At 39.6% G+C, this 13738-nt stretch overlaps 1 protein-coding gene and 1 pseudogene across 1 annotated transcript; both read right to left on the bottom strand.

Moving 5' to 3' along the window:
• Nucleotides 1-9973: 9973 nt before the first annotated feature.
• On the bottom strand, nt 9974-10711 carry LOC102867755 (E3 ubiquitin-protein ligase RNF138-like). The gene is made up of 2 exons (XM_006894754.1): nt 10597-10711; nt 9974-10326 (listed from the first exon to the last, which is right to left on the bottom strand). Exons 1-2 carry the CDS (start codon nt 10709-10711, stop codon nt 9974-9976), a joined length of 468 nt encoding a protein of 155 aa, XP_006894816.1.
• Nucleotides 10712-10957: 246 nt separating this feature from the next.
• On the bottom strand, nt 10958-11674 carry LOC102877304 (annotated as a pseudogene).
• Nucleotides 11675-13738: the final 2064 nt, after the last annotated feature.

Raw genomic sequence — 13738 nt, 5'->3', positions numbered from 1 at the left:
GCTCAAACCTCTGCTGTCTCAGTGTGCTCACGACTGGGGTCCTTACTCAAATTCCTGTTGTCCGTTTCCTACCCAATGCTTTTCTCAGTGTTCCCTGCCTGGTGGCACTTACACAGGTTCCCTCACACAACAGCCCCTGCTCCAGCAGGGTCCTGGATCCGACAGCATCCGAATAGTCAAGGTCAACTTCCCACCAACCCACTAGCCTGTGGCTGGTCTGCAGAGTTCACAGAAGCCAGTTGGATGGCTCGTTTTGGGTGGGAACCCAAGAGAGCTCTGCCAATTTCCCCACCTGTGGGCACTCCCTTAGGTGCTCTCCCAGATATTCAGCCCCAGTATACACAGATAAGATCCTACCCACCTTTCTTCTGCCAGGTTAGTTCCACAACAGCTCGGTTGATAGCTCCAGGTGATGGCTGGATCCGTGGTGGTGCCCTTAGGTCACAGGGCTGTGGTGCGGGCTGAGGTGCGTGGTTGTGGAGCTGGAAGGGGGAGAAGGGAAGTAAAGCAAGGGACTAGGAGGGTAAGGAGCACAGGGCTTGGACACTACCACCAAGAGGTGGGGCCGGGGTTTGAGCGCTGCTGGTTGTTTATGCAGCACCACCCTGTGTGTCGGGGGTCACACAGGTGCGGGCTGAAGGGGGGGGTCACACAGTTGCCGGTAGTCTTCGCTCCTCTGGAGTTCCGCAGTGGATGGCTGACTATTGCTCTTCCTGGGTCTTTTCCCAGCCCGTTTGGTGGCAGAACTCCATCTCTGGCAGCAGAACTCTGTATAATTTCTTAATTAAGTTATTGTGTCTTTCTTTTCTGTTAAGTTTGCCAATGCTTTGTCAATTTTTTTGCTTTTTTTGATGAGCCAGGTCCTAGTCTTGTTGATACTTTCAATTATTTTTCTCTTTTGATTATCTATCTCATTGATTTTAGCTCTTGTCCTTATAATTTCCTTTCTTTTAGAGGCTGTGGGGTTTGATTGTTGTGTTTTCTTTGTTTGATGGAGGTGCTAATTTAGATCATTCATTTTGCATCTTTCTTCCTTTTTTTATGTGTTTGCCTTTTGCTTTGAACTGGCCCCTGAGGACTGCTTTAGCTGCATCCAGAGGTGTTGGAATGTTGTATTTTTGTTATTGTTTTTGAGTAATTTTTTTATTTAGTATGACTTTATGTGAATATATATCTTCTGCCAACCTGACTCTGGGCTAATCATTGATTCATTGGATCTACAGTGTGTTCTGGTTTTTTGTTTTGTTTTGGTTTTTTAAGAAGACTTGTTTTATACATCTGAATGCTGATTTCTTGACATTAAGCCAAGTTTTTCTTGGTATATGTTTTATTTATATTGCTTCTACTTTGTCAGTGTAGGTTGTTGATAGTTCTTAATCTTTATGATGTTATTGATTAGCTGTCAGCTTAAAATGTTCAGTCTGTGGGAGTGAGAAACTTGCGCTTCTGGAAGTTCTTTCTGATACTATATAGTGGGAAAGTATGCCTTTTCTAAAGTCCTTCAGACCATCTCTTGTCTGTAGTGAAGCATACAGAAATCTCACCTTATTACAGTCCATTTTCTTGAACTCTATTGTTTATCTTTGTCTACAGAAGGGTGCATGAGCAGGTGCTCCAAGGGACTTTGAAGGCAGTTCTCTCTCTAGCACGTCCATGTGCAGCTGTTAAAGTGAGTCTCTCACCTTGTTGCAGTGCCCTTTCCCAAACTCTAGTGTCCCCTTTGGTCATTGGAATGGCCCTGTTGCAGCAGGGATCTGCAAATAGGGGAGCCTTTCTCTAGGAGAATTTCAGGCACCTCCCTCCCCAGCACCTGAAAGTGCTGGCTCTGGGGTTGAGTCTTTTACTTCAACACTTAGATTTTAAAAATTTTATACCAACTTCTGTTTCTCACACTTGGAGAGCATATTGATGAAGAATGGTTGGACTCTAGCCATGGTGGCTCTGTGGCTCTTCAGCAGGAGTTCAAGTAAATAAAAAGTGGAAACTGTCAAAATTTTAAGACATTCGCTTATAAATGTAAACAAGGTTATTTCTTCCCTATTATAGTCATCAAAATTGTTATTAAATCCAAGTGAAAGGGACCAAGAGTTTGCCTCTCAATGGGAAGATATAAAAAGTGTGGTCAGTCTTTATCTGTCCTATCTAGATTTCAAGAACTATGACTTTAATTTTCTAGATGAAATAATTGAATGAGTTGTCCAGAATGACCTAAACCTAACATATTTATATAGAGGTTTTGATATGCATTCCAAAGTGTTCCACAGAATCCATTTTAAATTGGCCTCAGTTGTTCCACATCCCTCTGCCACATTCATTCAATAAGTGCAAGTCACAAGGAGGGCTTGGCTTCAGAAGGAGTGAAATAGACTCCACTTCATAGTGGGAAAAATGTCATAGTCATGTTAAAGAAAATCGTGAAGGATGGGAAAGAGTGCCACTGTCATCTTAGAAACAACCAATCACAGATAGAGACATTTTAATTACATTTGAATCTCCAAAAAAATCTCTTAGAGATTATGCCATGAGAACTCTTTAAATTTACATTACCAAGTTGAATACAATTCTCTATTGACCTAGTGGGTAATGAGGTGTGCTGCCAATCCAACACAAAGTGGTTCAAATCCACCAGCTGCTCTATGGGAGAAATATGGGAAATACTCTCTTGTGCTATTTGCAGCCTCTGAATATTCATTGAAGGGCCAGATATAGTCAGCTCCTGTTAGATAGCAATAAACAACCACATAGTTTCTAGAAGGACAATAGTAAATTGTTTAGCTAGGTAATTATTTTTAAGATATTGTTTCATCCCGTACTTGGACAAATTTGTCTTTATTTAAACATTTCAAAATTATTTTTAGTTGTCTTTAGGTATTGTTGTTGTTAACTGCCACTGAGTTACTGCTAACATGTTTATTAGTTTTGCAATTATTTCTCAGTATCACCTGCTGTCATTGTCAATGAATGGTCCTAAGAGCTCTTCTGTGGTTGCCTAGCAACAAGCTAGCTGGGACACCCAAAATCAATTTTCCAAAGGACTAGGCACCTCCACAATTTGAAGTACTGAGATTGAGGGCTTGCACACTAATTTCCTTTCCTAGGAAATCTTGCCATTCACTAGTGATACCCATTGTTGTTTTCTAGCACTTGGGAGCAGAGGTCACTATTGTAGCTAAGATTGTCAACTCTTTCTCCCAAGCCAGGTAACCATTAAAAAAAATAGAATATATTATAGTTTGTGCTGTTTTTCTAGGGACATTTTGTTTTCTTAGGCACTAAAATGCTATTTCTTTTCAATATCAGTTATGTGCACACAGAGATATTTTTAGCTAAATAAATGTATTTAGAAGACTTAATAGTAACTGACTTCGAGGCCAAAAAGTAAGCATGTGATTTCCTGGCTTAGTATAGAAAGAACTTCAGCTCTCAAGAAGAGTCATTCCAAGCAATGGCATGTGACCCAAGGAAAGCTATCAGAGCTTTTGCCTGGGACTTAATATCTTGACACTGCAAGGAAGAAGCTTTTATGGTGTGGACTGGGTTTGTTTCCAAGCTCATGGAACACCCAGCTCTTCAGGAAGGTCAGTGAGGACAAAATTTGAAAGGGAGAGATACAAGCAGATATGAGAGTTAGCAGGAAGGAAAATGAGCTGGTGAGATGTAGTAGCACTCACTATCCTGGACAACTTGAATCATACAGCTCTTTCTCTATTTTGTGTGTCAATTAAGATCTTTCTAGGGTGAGAATCAACATATTCCCTTTTTGTGCTTGCTACCCAAAGAATTTTACTAATATACCTGGATCTCTGTTGGCCTAATGGCAAAGAAGTTACAGTGCAATCCCAAAGGCATGCAGTTTGAATTCACCAGTTGCTCTGCAGAATATGGATGAGCAATCTCCTCCCATGTGATTAACTGCCTCTGAAAACCTGCTGTAGGGTTAGCAGTCTGACTCAACAACACACAACAACAACAACCACCACAACCCAAAGATATTACTAATATACCTAGTTTTGCCAACCTTTAACCAGAGAGAATGTTTGTTTCAAAAGTCATAGCTGAAGGATTCCTATTCCCTCTCTGTAGTGAAGCACATAAGGGTAACATAATACCTTTGGTAGTATTGTTACAGAGGAGAGTAAAAAGTGTGGAGGCTATGTAGGTTATTTCCTTATCCATAGAAAGTTAAAAAATAAATTTAAGAAAGATAAGTCTTAGGGAGCTCTGGTGACCTAGTGGCAAGAGGCTGTGCTGCAATCCCAAAGGTTCATAGTTTAAATCCACTAGATGCTCCACAGGAGAAGGAGGGGCAATTTCCTCCTGTGCCAGTCAGATCTGATTCTGATGTTGTGTGACTTCTGAAACTCAATCATATGGGAAACACAGCTTCCATTTACCTAGCTGGGATTTACGTGAGTTTGGAGTGCCAACCTTCTATGTAAAGGGTTTGATCAGCCTGAGGTCCCCCCCGCCGCCCCCGCTGTGAGGAAGCCCAGCTGGATGGAAAGGCCATGCATTAGTGCTTCTGACAATAGAAAGGTGCCAGATGAAAATCACTATCTAGATGCACCTGATGACTGCAAATCTTAACTGGTAAATCATGCTCATCATATTTCTTGAAAGCTCACAGTATGTGTCTGTAGCACATAATTACAAAGCTGTCTGTCTGCTACCAACCGTGTTGCATGATTCTCATTGTCTTCCTTCTCCTGCCTGTGATACTGCCTGGATAGACAACATTCCTGTTTTTGTTCTTTCCCTTGCTCTCATAGTAAGAGTATTGTTAAAGAGTAGTTAACAGAAAATTAACAGTAAGCAATGATTCCAATACTTGGAATACTTCCAATACTTAGTGTTGGGGCAGGTAGAAGACTCCTTTCACAATTCAAATTGACCCTTTGTCTTCTGGGCTCATAAGCAGCTCAAAATGTCACACAGTTACTTTAGCTCTGCTATCTAAATTTCTAGGATCATGCTAGCTCTAGCAACCAAATTTATTCAGTAACTCTTATATATTAATTATTAAGCTTGGCACTGTTAAGCAGCAACATTAGAAATTTAAAATACTAGCTTACAAAAAAAATCACAGTTAAAATAAAAATTATTGGAAAAATACTAGCTTACCTAACTTTCATAGTAAGGTAGTATAGGTTATTTTGTTTTTGTTTTAACAGACAAGAACACTGAGGTAAAAAAAGGCTCATTAAACACCGAGTGTCTCTAAACTAGAAAGAGAGGCCCAGAATCTAACCCAGCCATTTTTTTAAAAATCAACTTTTAACTACTATCTTTTAAGACTTCTGGATAGCTCACCTCAGTCAACGAAGAAAACAGAGGCTACCTTATCTCCACCCTCCTATACCTTCATTCCAACAAAAGTCCTCATTCCTTCTTTATTACTAAGTCTGTTGAGTGGGTTCCAACTTACAAAAACCATATGTATATCAGAGCTAAACCCTGTCTTGCCTTGAGCAATCCTCTTTCATTTGTAAAAAAAAATAAGTTCTCATGCTCATTGATCCATCCAAATGTGTGCATGTGCATACATGTGTGTGCACGACCCCGCTTTGACTTGGGAGCAGAATGTTGATTGTTGGAGTGTATGGATGGAGGTAAAAGGGACTATTAGTTACTAGCAGAGATGGACAAGTTCTAACCCAGCTAAGTTTAACGACATCTGAGCTTTTTAGAGTTTTCTAGGCACTTTGATGAAGCTCATCAGATTGGAATAATGATGCTACAGTTTGCCATTCATTCTCATTGAATTTAATGAAGATAAAGAAGTTCTCTTTATATGTCCAGCAGGGCTTAACAAATTAACCAGGCTGACAAAAGGTTACAGGAGAATAAAATATTTTTCCTTATAGTATCCATTTGGAGAGAAAGTTAACTACCTGTCTCTCTCTCTCTTTCTCTCTCTCTGTGTAAGAAAGCAAGAGAGAGAGAGACTATTCTGAGACTCAGAGAAAGCTGCAGAACCAAAATATCCTCTCTAATCTTATTTCTGATGAGTCTTTCTTTAATGTCTCCTTTCATGATCATTTCACAGCTATTACGATGAATAAGTATCATTATGTGTTTTAAAAATATTATGCTCTGTGCTTCCGAGTTAATTGCCCAGAACTAAAAATTCTGGCCCTTTTTGGAAAAAGGCATGTAACCCCAAGCCTGGGAAGAGTGGTGGCTTTGTTTGTTTGCTTCTTGCCTCCTTGTAGCAGCTCCTGGTTAGGGGATGGAAGCTGTAGTTCCTGGATGTTTTCTATGCACGTTATGACTGCACCCACAACCATCCTCACCCTAGCAGATTGAAGTGCTTTTGTGTGCTGTCAAGTTGGAATCAACTCATTATTGTGTTTTCAGAGGCAGAAAATTGCACAGAAAGAGATTATCTATCTATTTTTTTTTTTTTTTTGGTAGAGCAGGTGGTGGATTCAAGCTGCATGCCTTTGGGATTGCAGTGCAGATCCTTAACACTAGCCCACTGGAGATCCCTTACTAGGTTGAAAAAGTAACCAAAATTCTCCCCTTTCCTGAAGTGATCCCTTTTCACAATGGGTCTTTGTAACTCCATCTATATTTATTCAAATGACCAACACTTTTAATCTGGGCTTATTCAAAGGATTATTTGGTTCAAAAGAACATTAGCAGAGCTTGCAAAGCACTTGTGCTTTCAGATTTGCTCCCTGTTGATGTCCCTGGAATCTTTAGGACACAGTGATCTGAGCTTTCCTGATAGAGGATGAGAAACAACATGGAGAAGAACTAAATTACCAATGATTACGGTATCTTTTGTTAACTTTGCCTTGCTAACACTGCTTTTGTGTAAGTGTGGGTCATCCAGACACCAACAGATCTTCCCATTGACTCACTCACTTCTATCAAATAATAGAAACTAACAGAGGTAAGCAGAGCCATTCCTGACCAATACTTCCCAAAGGACTCACAAAACCAAGAATTAGATAAGATTGTCATTGTTGTAAATGCTGCGCTTTAGATCATTTATTGCATAGCTGAAGCTAATTGATAGACTCTCCCCAAAGCACATTATAGTTTACCTGAACAAGACATAGTTTATGCCAAGAAGTCTCTGAATTATGTGGAAACCAGATAATGAAAACACTAGCTTCTAAGAAATTATTTCCCCTCCATTCAAAGGTACTATTTTTTATAAGAAATATCTGGCCCTTCAGTACACATGATAGCTTTACTCTTATATCTTGGACCTATGACTCAAGTAATCAAGTACTTTTTCAATTAGCTTGTTAAAAGATCAGACTGTCAAAAATCTGTAATATTTACTGTTTTTACAATGAACTGTTTAACATGTTACCATGTTTATGTTTGGAACATATAATAGCTGAAATAGTTCCTTATATATAGTCTTGTCTTGAGTATTTAATACTATTATTCTCACCATTGGGCCAATTGGTAGCATCAGTTTGGATGGTGAGGAGATTGAGATAGTTAAGAATTTTAGTTTACTTGGTTCCACAGTCAACACTCTTGGTAACAGCAGCCAGGAAATCAAGAGATGAATCACTTTGGGAAACTCCGCTGTGAGGGACCTCTCAAGACTACTGAAGAGTAATGACGTCAGGCTGGAGACTATGGTGTGCCTGATCCAGGCTATAGTCTTCGTAATTACATGCTGTGCATCAGAGTTGGACATTGACTAGGGATGACAGAAGGAGAATTGATGCCCTTGAGCTGTGGTGCTGGAGAAGAGTGTTGAATATACCATGGACTACTAGGAGAACAAACAGGTTTGTCCTGGAAAGGGTGAAGCCGGAATGCTCCTTGGAGTCAAGGATTCTGAAGCTTCGTCTGACATACTTTGGGAATGTTGCAAGGAGGGAATGGTCCTTGGAGAGGGACATCATGTTTGGGAGAGTGGGTGGGTGGCACAGGAGAGGAAGACCCTCAATGAGATGGATCGATTCTGTGATTGGGGTGGTGGGAATTTGAGATGGAGAGGTTGGCACAGGGTAGAGCAGTGCTTAGAGCTCTTGTACATAGGGTTGTTATGAGTCCAAGCGACTTGATGGCACATAACAACAACAACAACATAATGGAAATAGTGCAAGTTAGTAGTTTTAACAAACAGAAATCTATTTTCTCATAGTTTAGAGGCTGTGGTTGTTAGGTGGTGTCAAATAGGATAAGACCCATAGCGAGACTATGAACAACAGATCTAAACTTTGTTCTATCCTGTGTCATCCTCACAATTTCTAATATACTTGAGCCCATTGCTGCAGTCCCTGTGCCAATGCACCTGGTTGACAGTCTTCCTCTCTTTTGCCACCCCTCTGCCTTTCCAAGCATGATATCTTTCTCCTAGTAACACACCCAAAGTATGTGAGATGAGGCACCTAAGCCTCCAAAGAGCTCTCCGGCTGTCCTTTCTCTCAGACATATCTTGTGTTCTTTTGGCATAGTGGGATAGTCAGTATTCTTTCAACAGTTGAAAAGCATAAATTCTTCTGTAATCCTTATTCATTGTCCAGCTCTCAAATGTGTTAACAAGTGACTGAAAAGACCACAGCCTGAATCAGGCACACTTTAGTTTTCAAACTAATGTTATTAATTCTCAATAATTCAGAGAGGTTGCTGACTTCAGACTTTTCCAGTGCAATACATCTCTTGATCTCCTGACTGCTGGTACCAACTGTACATTGATTGTGGGTCCAAGTTAGATGAAATTGTTGACAATTTCATTCTTTTCTCCAGCTATCATGATGTTGCCTATCAGCGCAGTGATGAGGATTTTTGTTTTCTTGATGTTGAGATGCAAGTCCTCCTCACTTTCAGAAAACCAGATTGTACCAGGTGTATAATGAAGGCTATTGGTGAGTTTTCCTTAAAATCCTGATGCCACATTCTTCTTCATAGAGTCCAAGGTAATTTGCTTAGCATGCAGATTGAATAGGTATGAAGAGAGAATATAATTTAACGCACACCTTTCTTAGTATTCCCTTACTCTGTCTACACAAGAGTGTCTTGGTCTAGGTCTAGAGCTTGCATGTGCACAGTTAGGTGTTCTAAGATTCTCATTATTCTCAAAATTAGCCATGACTTGTTATGATTCACACAGTCTTTATCTCTGAATTTTCAAATTGAAAGAAAGTAGAATCTCTCATTTTTAAACATATATTCTGAATATATAAGACCAACTAAAAATTTCTATTAATCTATGTAATCAGAAATACTGCTACTGAAAAATTCTGAGGCCAATGAGTTGTTTTTTTTAGCTTACTTCATTTTTGGGCTTACAAATTAGTTAAATAAATAATATTGACCTTCTAAGTGCTCACTAAAGAAAATGTTCTTTACAATGAGCTTTCACTTTTAAAAGTTATAATTATTATGTCAGCAGAAAAATAAAGTGCTGATTGGCTAGAAAAAAAAGTTATAATTATTAAAGAAATCTCACCAGCGTTCAAAAAAAATCCCCTGAAAGTTATATAAATACCATTTTTTAAAAGATTAATCCTTTAGCTAAAATCTATATATGAAAAGAAAAGTTTACTTTGCATTGTTTCATTTCGTTCTTCAAGTTTCCACTCTGCAACTTTGCTAATTGGTTCAGGTTTGTTAGATCTTCATCAGTCACACATTGTTGCAATGTGTGTTATCTGTGTACAATAAAGTGAATGCAAGAAATTGCACCAAATTTAAAAAGCAACAAATAAGGAAAAATCCAATAAAGAACATATAAAAGGTAAGGAACAACAGGGGTTTCTTTTTCACTGTTAACAGGAGTGAAATAACCCTTTAAGCTTTTATAGCTATTGTGTTAACTTTCATTTCTAAGTTGAAACTTTTATTAGCTGGTTCTCCTTTATTTCTCAATTTAAAACCATTTGACTGAATTACTTTTATTAATAGTGACATCAAGTTATTGAAATGGTGATTTCATGTAGTTTTCCCCTTAAAGATGGCACTTACTGGCACAAAGATGCAGAGATGTCTACAGCCTTCAGATGTTTACTTGAAAGGCTTCTTCAACAGCAGTTTGATACTGAGTTTCCTTATCTAGCTGAAGATTCACAAATTCTCCATAATCAAAATGATGTCTTTGATTGAGATGACTAACAAAATTTCTTGTAACCTGGCTAGGATTTCTCCAAGAAAGAGACACACAAATAGGACATGTCACAGGAACTATCTGAAATAGGTGGTTAGTATTACAGTGATTCAGTAAATGTTGTCTAGTAAAATTTGATTCTTGACACAATGGACACTTAAAGGTGGGATGCCCAGGAGAATTTATATTTTCTTGGTATGTGCCTGTGTTATCAGATGTGGATGTTTCACTCCTATTACTGTTCCCTACTGAATCTTGAGAGATCTGAAAGTTTGCAATGACAGAAGAAGCACCATATTCATCCTGATACTTCTTATAAGTTTTGTAATGATGTCTCATATGGTAGGATTTAATCTGTTTTGCACAACATCTGCAGCTACCAGAAAACTTTCTCATGATATTTTCAAGATCTAAAGCCCATTCAGGACATGCTCTCTCTCTTCTAGTCACGTTTCCACAACAGAGGGGACAATGTATTCTGCTTTCTCTCATTGCAGTCAGGAAACATTTTCTACAGAAAACATGCTGACAGGCCGCGGTCCGCACCGGTGTTTTGAGCACCTCCTGACAAATGGGGCAGTAGAAATCATCTTCGCTGTAGGATGTGGCCACTGACAGGCCCTCAGCCATGGCGAGGCTTAGGGGATGGGGGCAGGAATCGAGGCTGCGTTCCATTTATACTTTTAGGACGTTTCCATGTGCAGGGAGGGCTAGTGAAGTTGTTATGCCCCTGAACCTAAGAAAAGAAATATACGGCAAATCTTATCACAGTGCTCTAGCTAAAGTTTCTGCTTAAAATTACAAAGGGTTAAAACAGTAATAGCTTAGCAACAAATAATCTCAGAAAGCTCATCATAAAAATGAAAGAACTATTGCTCAGAAGTCCAAAGGCATACTGCAGCTCTTGGTTCCATAGGCCTTGGTTGACATGTATGGGGGTGGAGGCTTCTTGACAGCACCATTCACAGTGGAATCATCCTATGGGGGCAATAGCACTACACACAGTGTTGTTCCTGGTGACCCAAATCAGAATATCCAAGTAGTTTCTTCCATTGATGTATTGGTAACAGTTTTAGCCACAGCTAATCAAGTAACCCTTAAAACTCAGAATGTCAATAAACAAGAATAATGAGGTAGAATTAACTGACATGTTATCTTTATGGGGGAAATTAGGAGGCAGCTGTCCTATGTATACTTGAATGAAGCTGGGTTAAACAAACACAGTGACAGCAACCAAGGTGTTCAAGGCAAAATCAAATATCTGGTAACAGAAGAATGGGATGATACAGGGAGCAATGTTGCTTGTAAGAGCTGTGAGTGTCCATGACACACATCAGGATCATGAGAACAGAAATTGCGATATCAATGCAAATGTTCGCATCATCCATGAACTAGAAGTCACCATCTAGTTCGGAACTTGAAAAGTGATGCTAATGCTCAATAGAATCAACAGCATCACCTTTTTGATGGTCAAGTACCAGACGACCAGCAGGATGGTGCTGGTGCAGACACATGGCAGCACAGGCAGCAGCTGTTGGAGTAGAAGCGTGTCCAGGGCACTACCATCTTCATCATTGCTCAGGCCATAGGTGCAGTTGCAGGAGTGCACGTCCAAGTTTGTGGCTCAATCCACTTGGCTGAGGCCATCCTGGAGACACCCACACCTGTTGCGCCAGCTCTGGTGCTCAGCTGCACTTCCCCCTGACAGCTCTGACCAAGGGGCTCCATTCATTATATTTTATAAAATTAATTAACATTGAGCTATGCCCATAATTGCCCTGTCTTTTCAGATCCCCCCCAGATCTTTCGCATTTCCTTTTTCCTGTAAGATCTCATAATCTTAAATTGTATTATAACCCAAGAAGTACATAAATAAATTAATAAGAATTAATATAAAAATAGAATAATATATAATAATTTTGATCTCATGTAATTACTATTATCTCTTCAAATTGGAGCAGTCGATTATTAAAAATAATATTTTATTGTATTTTTGGTGAAAGTTTATATTAGACTAATTAGACGGGAATTGTCAAACATTTTAAGTGTTCTAAGTATCCATTTTAATGTAGCAAATCACTTGGAAACTTATCAACTTAAAACAACAACAATCTTTTTATCACCTCTCATGGTTTCTGTGGGTCAATAATTTGGTCCTTAAAAGATTCCCAATATGAGACCAAATTGTTAAAAATTATTTTAAAGAAAAGGTCAGAGTATGAGGAAATTAAACTATTGCAAATGGAACCATTAGAAAGAAAATGAGAATGTTTACACAGTGTGAAGAGTGTAATCAATACAGTGAACTAACCACTTGAGTAAAAACTATTGAAAGAGAACATAAAACACTGTAAATCTTCACCAAAAGCACAATTATATATTTTTTAAAGGAAAATTGCAGCAAAAGCACAGCTAGTTGGTTCTTACTCAGGTGTATCATGCATGATGGTGTGATCAGACAGAGGATAGAACAAGAATAGAAAAGTGAAAACAAGCTGGTGAATTCCAGAGCTCTCTGTTCCTTCACGTGGTGACAAAGGTTCTAATGTGGTTATTGTGCGAGGTTTTCTGTGAACTACCATGCAGCATTGCTGCCTCAGGATAGTCACACTGCTTACAAAGCAGTTAAAGGTTCCAGATCAGTATATCATGGTTGTTGTTGTTGATGATGTTATGTGCTGTTGAATTGCTTGCGACTCACAGCGACCCTATCTATGTACAACAGCTCTAAACTCTGCTTTGTCCTGTGCCAATCTCATTGTCTCTGACACACTCATCCTGATTGCCCCAGTCACTGAATCAATCCACGTCCCAGAGGGCCTTCCCCTCCTGCACCTGCCCTCCACCCTCCCAAGCATGATGTCCTTCTCCAAGAACCTCCTTACAACATGACCAAAGTATGTTAGATTAAGTTTCAGAATCCTCGCTTCAAGGAGCAGCCCGGTTTAACCTTCTACAGGATGAATCTGTTTGTTTTCTTAGCAGTCCATGGTACCCTCAGCACTCTTCTCCAACACCAAAGCTTAAAAGCATCAATTCTCCTTCTATCCTCCCTGGTCATTGTCCAGCTCTCTGATGCATAACAAGTGATTGCAAAGACCATGGCCTGTACCAGACACACCTTAGTCTCCAGAGACACACCGTTGCTCTTGAGTACTTTAGAGAGGTTCCTCACAGCAGACTTTCCCATTGCAATACGTCTTTTGATTTCCTGGCTGCTGGTGCCAAGAGTGTTGATTGTGGAGCCAAGCAGACTAAAGCTGTGAACAATCTCAATCTCTTCACCATCCATCCTGATGCTGCCAATTGGTCCGGTGGTGGGAATCTTTGTCTTCTTGACATTGAGCCTCAATCTGTATTGAAGGCTGCAGTCCCTTCAAGTGCTTCAGGTCCTCCTCAGTTTCAATAAGCAGGGTTGTGTCATCTGCATATTGCAGATTGTTGATAGATCTTCCACCTATCCTAATGCCACATTTCTCCTCATGGAACCCAGCCTCCCGGATGATCTGTTCTGCATACAGGTTGAAAAAGTATGGAAACAGGACACATCTCTGGCTCATGCCCTTCCCAATTTTGAACCATGCAGTGTTTCCTTGCTCTGTTCTGACGACTGCCTCTTGGTTCAAGTATAAGTTTCGCATTAGCATGAACAAGTGT

Source organism: Elephantulus edwardii, unplaced genomic scaffold (assembly GCF_000299155.1).
Source record: "Elephantulus edwardii isolate Elephantulus edwardi_28Jun2011 unplaced genomic scaffold, EleEdw1.0 scaffold00150, whole genome shotgun sequence".
Taxonomy (NCBI): Eukaryota; Metazoa; Chordata; class Mammalia; order Macroscelidea; family Macroscelididae; genus Elephantulus; species Elephantulus edwardii.
Note: the sequence above shows the minus strand (reverse complement) of the source record. Positions and strands in the feature narration are given on the sequence as shown.

Coding starts and splice junctions, on each gene's coding strand:
- LOC102867755 (XM_006894754.1), bottom strand. CDS start 10,711: ATGGCTGAGGGCCTGTCAGTGGCCACATCCTACAGCGAAGATGATTTC. Junction 10,327..10,596: donor GGCCTGTCAGCATGTTTTCT/GTAGAAAATGTT, acceptor AAGATTCAGTAG/GGAACAGTAATAGGAGTGAA.